The sequence below is a fragment of the Panulirus ornatus genome, chromosome 45 (assembly GCF_036320965.1).
Source record: "Panulirus ornatus isolate Po-2019 chromosome 45, ASM3632096v1, whole genome shotgun sequence".
NCBI classification, from domain to species: domain Eukaryota; kingdom Metazoa; phylum Arthropoda; class Malacostraca; order Decapoda; family Palinuridae; genus Panulirus; species Panulirus ornatus.
In genome coordinates this window covers 9,459,702-9,464,701 of record NC_092268.1, presented here as the reverse complement: position 1 = coordinate 9,464,701, position 5,000 = coordinate 9,459,702, and the positions used below count along the sequence as shown (strand labels likewise).

The window sequence follows — 5,000 nt, the reverse complement described above, 5'->3', positions numbered from 1 at the left end:
CGTGTTCAAGGGTAGTTCGCGGGTCCGAGATGAGAGGTTAAAGTGCCCCATTGGAGGTCAGAGCTCAGTTAACGATTGCTTTAAAGGTCAGGCGATTAAAGAAAATATGGAGGTGAGGTCAAAGGTCAAATTTGAAATCGGTTTGTGAGGTTAGAGGTAAAATGACCTCAGGTAAGGCTAATTAGCAGAGGTCGGGAGGTTAATTAGCGCCATAAGGTCAAAGATTAACTATTAACATAAGGTCAAAGGTTAATTAGCAGCATAAGGTCAACATACAAGGTAAGGTCATATAAAGGGAACATAGATGGGAGTGAAGGTCAGTGTCTGGGGGTCATGGGTGGCTACACCTGTGTCAAAGGTCAAGTGATATATATATATATATATATATATATATATATATATATATATATATATATATATACATTGGAAAGGATCACAATTTTGCGCGTGATCAAGATATTCCTATGAGTCCACGGGGAAAATGTATATCGATGTATATCAAGTGACTGTCATATTTCTCTCTTGTGTCTCCCCTGATGATGATGTGATTATAACACGAAAGTGCACTTGGGAACTTTTCGTGTTTCATTTTCCCCTGGACTCATAGGAATATATATATATATATATATATATATATATATATATATATATATATATATATATATATATATATATATATGAAGTAAATGAATATATATGAAGTCATGAAGTAAACTTGATAATATATATATATATATATATATATATATATATATATATATATATATATATATATATATTATCATGGTATGAGGTATGGAGGACATAGATTATTATACAGGGGAAAGAAATGATATAATGAAGATATATATGTTTATAGTTATATAACCCATCTGTCTATCGGAAGTCGATAGATATGTTCTGTGGGGAGAATTAGTTTTGTTTGTTTGTTTGTTGTTTATGGTGTTGTATGTGTGTCTCTCTCCCCAGTCATGAAGTAAGCTCCCCTCTCTCTCCTCTCCCCAGTCATGAAGTAAGCTCCCCTCTCTCTCCTCTCCCCAGTCATGAAGTAAGCTCCCCTCTCTCTCCTCTCCCCAGTCATGAAGTAAGCTCCCCTCTCTCTCCTCTCCCCAGTCATGAAGTAAGCTCCCCTCTCTCTCCTCTCCCCAGTCATGAAGTAAGCTCCCCTCTCTCTCCTCTCCCCAGTCATGAAGTAAGCTCCCCTCTCTCCTCTCCCCAGTCATGAAGTAAGCTCCCCTCTCCTCTCCCCAGTCATGAAGTAAGCTCCCGTCTCTCCTCTCCCCAGTCATGAAGTAAGCTCCCCTCTCTCCTCTCCCCAGTCATGAAGTAAGCTCCCGTCTCCCCAGTCATGAAGTAAGCTCCCCTCTCTCTCCTCTCCCCAGTCATGAAGTAAGCTCCCGTCTCTCCTCTCCCCAGTCATGAAGTAAGCTCCCCTCTCTCTCCTCTCCCCAGTCATGAAGTAAGCTCCCCTCTCTCTCCTCTCCCCAGTCATGAAGTAAGCTCCCGTCTCTCTCCTCTCCCCAGTCATGAAGTAAGCTCCCCTCTCTCTCCTCTCCCCAGTCATGAAGTAAGCTCCCGTCTCTCCTCTCCCCAGTCATGAAGTAAGCTCCCGTCTCCCCTCTCCCCAGTCATGAAGTAAGCTCCCCTCTCTCTCCTCTCCCCAGTCATGAAGTAAGCTCCCGTCTCTCCTCTCCCCAGTCATGAAGTAAGCTCCCCTCTCTCTCCTCTCCCCAGTCATGAAGTAAGCTCCCCTCTCTCTCCTCTCCCCAGTCATGAAGTAAGCTCCCGTCTCCCCAGTCATGAAGTAAGCTCCCCTCTCTCTCCTCTCCCCAGTCATGAAGTAAGCTCCCCTCTCTCTCCTCTCCCCAGTCATGAAGTAAGCTCCCGTCTCCCCAGTCATGAAGTAAGCTCCCCTCTCTCTCCTCTCCCCAGTCATGAAGTAAGCTCCCCTCTCTCCTCTCCCCAGTCATGAAGTAAGCTCCCGTCTCTCCTCTCCCCAGTCATGAAGTAAACTCCCCTCTCTCTCCTCTCCCCAGTCATGAAGTAAGCTCCCCTCTCCTCTCCCCAGTCATGAAGTAAGCTCCCCTCTCTCTCCTCTCCCCAGTCATGAAGTAAGCTCCCGTCTCCCCAGTCATGAAGTAAGCTCCCCTCTCTCTCCTCTCCCCAGTCATGAAGTAAGCTCCCCTCTCTCTCCTCTCCCCAGTCATGAAGTAAGCTCCCCTCTCTCTCCTCTCCCCAGTCATGAAGTAAGCTCCCGTCTCTCTCCTCCCCAGTCATGAAGTAAGCTCTCGTCTCTCCTCTCCCCAGTCATGAAGTAAGCTCCCCTCTCTCTCCTCTCCCCAGTCATGAAGTAAGCTCCCGTCTCTCTCCTCTCCCCAGTCATGAAGTAAGCTCCCCTCTCTCTCCTCTCCCCAGTCATGAAGTAAGCTCCCGTCTCTCTCCTCCCCAGTCATGAAGTAAGCTCTCGTCTCTCCTCTCCCCAGTCATGAAGTAAGCTCCCCTCTCTCTCCTCTCCCCAGTCATGAAGTAAGCTCCCGTCTCTCTCCTCTCCCCAGTCATGAAGTAAGCTCCCCTCTCTCTCCTCTCCCCAGTCATGAAGTAAGCTCCCGTCTCTCTCCTCCCCAGTCATGAAGTAAGCTCTCGTCTCTCCTCTCCCCAGTCATGAAGTAAGCTCCCCTCTCTCTCCTCTCCCCAGTCATGAAGTAAGCTCCCGTCTCTCTCCTCTCCCCAGTCATGAAGTAAGCTCCCCTCTCTCTCCTCTCCCCAGTCATGAAGTAAGCTCCCGTCTCTCTCCTCCCCAGTCATGAAGTAAGCTCTCGTCTCTCCTCTCCCCAGTCATGAAGTAAGCTCCCCTCTCTCTCCTCTCCCCAGTCATGAAGTAAGCTCCCGTCTCTCTCCTCTCCCCAGTCATGAAGTAAGCTCCCGTCTCCCCAGTCATGAAGTAAGCTCCCCTCTCTCTCCTCTCCCCAGGTATTATCCACCCCAAGACGACCTTCCGCCAGAGGGAGTACCAGAAAGCCATCAATGACGCCGTGGGTTCCCTGCTGAAGCTGAACCTACACTTCATGAAGTCTTCCTTCATCGCCAACAGCACAACACGGATGGATATTAACCCCTCACCCACCTGTGAGTACTTGACCAGGGGGGGATCACATCCACCACCTGGGACGACTTGAACAGGGGGATCACACCTCTCACCCACCATCTGGGAGGACTTGACCAGGGGGGATAACCTCTCACCCACCTGTGAGTACTCACTTGACCAGGGGGGGTCACACCCACCACCTGGGACGACTTGACCAGGGGGAGGGGATCACACCTCTCACCCACCATCTGGGAGGACTTGACCAGGGGGATAACCCCTCACCCACATGTCAGTACTTGACCAGGGGGATCACATCCACCACCTGGGAGGACTTGACCAGGGGGGATAACCTCTCACCCACCTGTGAGTACTTGACCAGGGGGATCACACCCACCACCTGGGACGACTTGACCTGGGGGAGGGGATCACACCTCTCACCCACCATCTGGGAGGACTTGACCAGGGGGGATAACCTTTCACCCACCTGTCAGTACTTGACCAGGGGGATCACATCCACCACCTGGGAGGACTTGACCAGGGGGGGATCACATCCACCACCTGGGAGGACTTGACCAGGGGGGATCACACTTCTCACCCACCACCTGGGAGGACTTGACCAGGGGGGTGATCACACCCACCTATGAGTACTTGGCGAGGGGGAATAACACCCACCTGTGAGTACTTGACGAGGGGAAATAACACCCTGTGAGTACTTGACGAGGGGGAATAACACCCTTCATCCAAGTGTGTGTACTTCATGGGGGGGGGGGGATGGTGTTGGATATGAGGGGGTTGTATGGGGGGTAGTGTAGTGTTGACCATGGGAGTTTCAGTGGGAGGTGGTGGGCAGGCTTTAGTGGGAGGTGGTGGGCAGGTTCCAATGGGAGGTGGTGGGCAGGTTTCAGTGGGAGGTGGTGGGCAGGTTTCAGTGGGAGGTGGTGGGTAGGTTTCAGTGGAAGGTGGTGGGCAGGCTTCAGTGGGTGGTGGTGGGCAGGTTTCAGTGTGAGGTGGTGGGCAGGTTTCAGTGGGAGGTGGTGGGCAGGTTTCAGTGGGAGGTGGTGGACAGGTTTCAGTGGGAGGTGGTGGGCAGGTTTCAGTGGGAGGTGGTGGGTAGGTTTCAGTGGGAGGTGGTGGGCAGGTTTCAGTGGGAGGTGGTGGGCAGGTTTCAGTGGGAGGTGGTGGGCAGGTTCCAGTGGGAGGTGGTGGGCAGGTTCCAGTGGGAGGTGGTGGGTAGGTTTCAGTGGGAGGTGGTGGGCAGGTTTCAGTGGGAGGTGGTGGTCAGGTTTCAGTGGGAGGTGGTGGGCAGGTTTCAGTGGGAGGTGGTGGTCAGGTTTCAGTGGGAGGTGGTGGGCAGGTTTCAGTGGGAGGTGGTGGTCAGGTTTCAGTGGGAGGTGGTGGGCAGGTTTCAGTGGGAGGTGGTGGTCAGGTTTCAGTGGGAGGTGGTGGGCAGGTTTCATTGGGAGGTGGTGGGCAGGTTTCAGTGGGAGGTGGTGGTCAGGTTTCAGTGGGAGGTGGTGGGCAGGTTTCAGTGGGAGGTGGTGGGCAGGTTTCAGTGGGAGGTGGTGGTCAGGTTTCAGTGGGAGGTGGTGGTCAGGTTTCAGTGGGAGGTGGTGGGCAGGTTTCAGTGGGAGGTGGTGGGCAGGTTTCAGTGGGAGGTGGTGGGCAGGTTTCAGTGGGAGGTGGTGGGCAGGTTTCAGTGGGAGGTGGTGGGCAGGTTTCAGTGGGAGGTGGTGGGCAGGTTTCAGTGGGAGGTGGTGGTCAGGTTTCAGTGGGAGGTGGTGGGCAGGTTTCAGTGGGAGGTGGTGGGCAGGTTACAGTGGGAGGTGGTGGACAGGTTTCAGTGGGAGGTGGTGGGTAGGTTTCAGTGGGAGGTGGTGGGCAGGTTTCAGTGGGAGGTGGTGGGCAGGTTTCAGTG

At 52.6% G+C, this 5,000-nt stretch overlaps 1 protein-coding gene across 1 annotated transcript in view; it reads left to right on the top strand.

The window, feature by feature from the left end:
• Positions 1 to 5,000, top strand: part of LOC139762935 (glutamate receptor ionotropic, NMDA 2B-like) — a 421,764-nt gene that overhangs the window by 134,636 nt on the left and 282,128 nt on the right. The window contains exon 3 of the mRNA XM_071688232.1: positions 2,971 to 3,126. Coding sequence (XP_071544333.1) covers positions 2,971 to 3,126 — 156 coding nt within the window. The remainder of the gene's footprint in view (positions 1 to 2,970; positions 3,127 to 5,000) is intronic.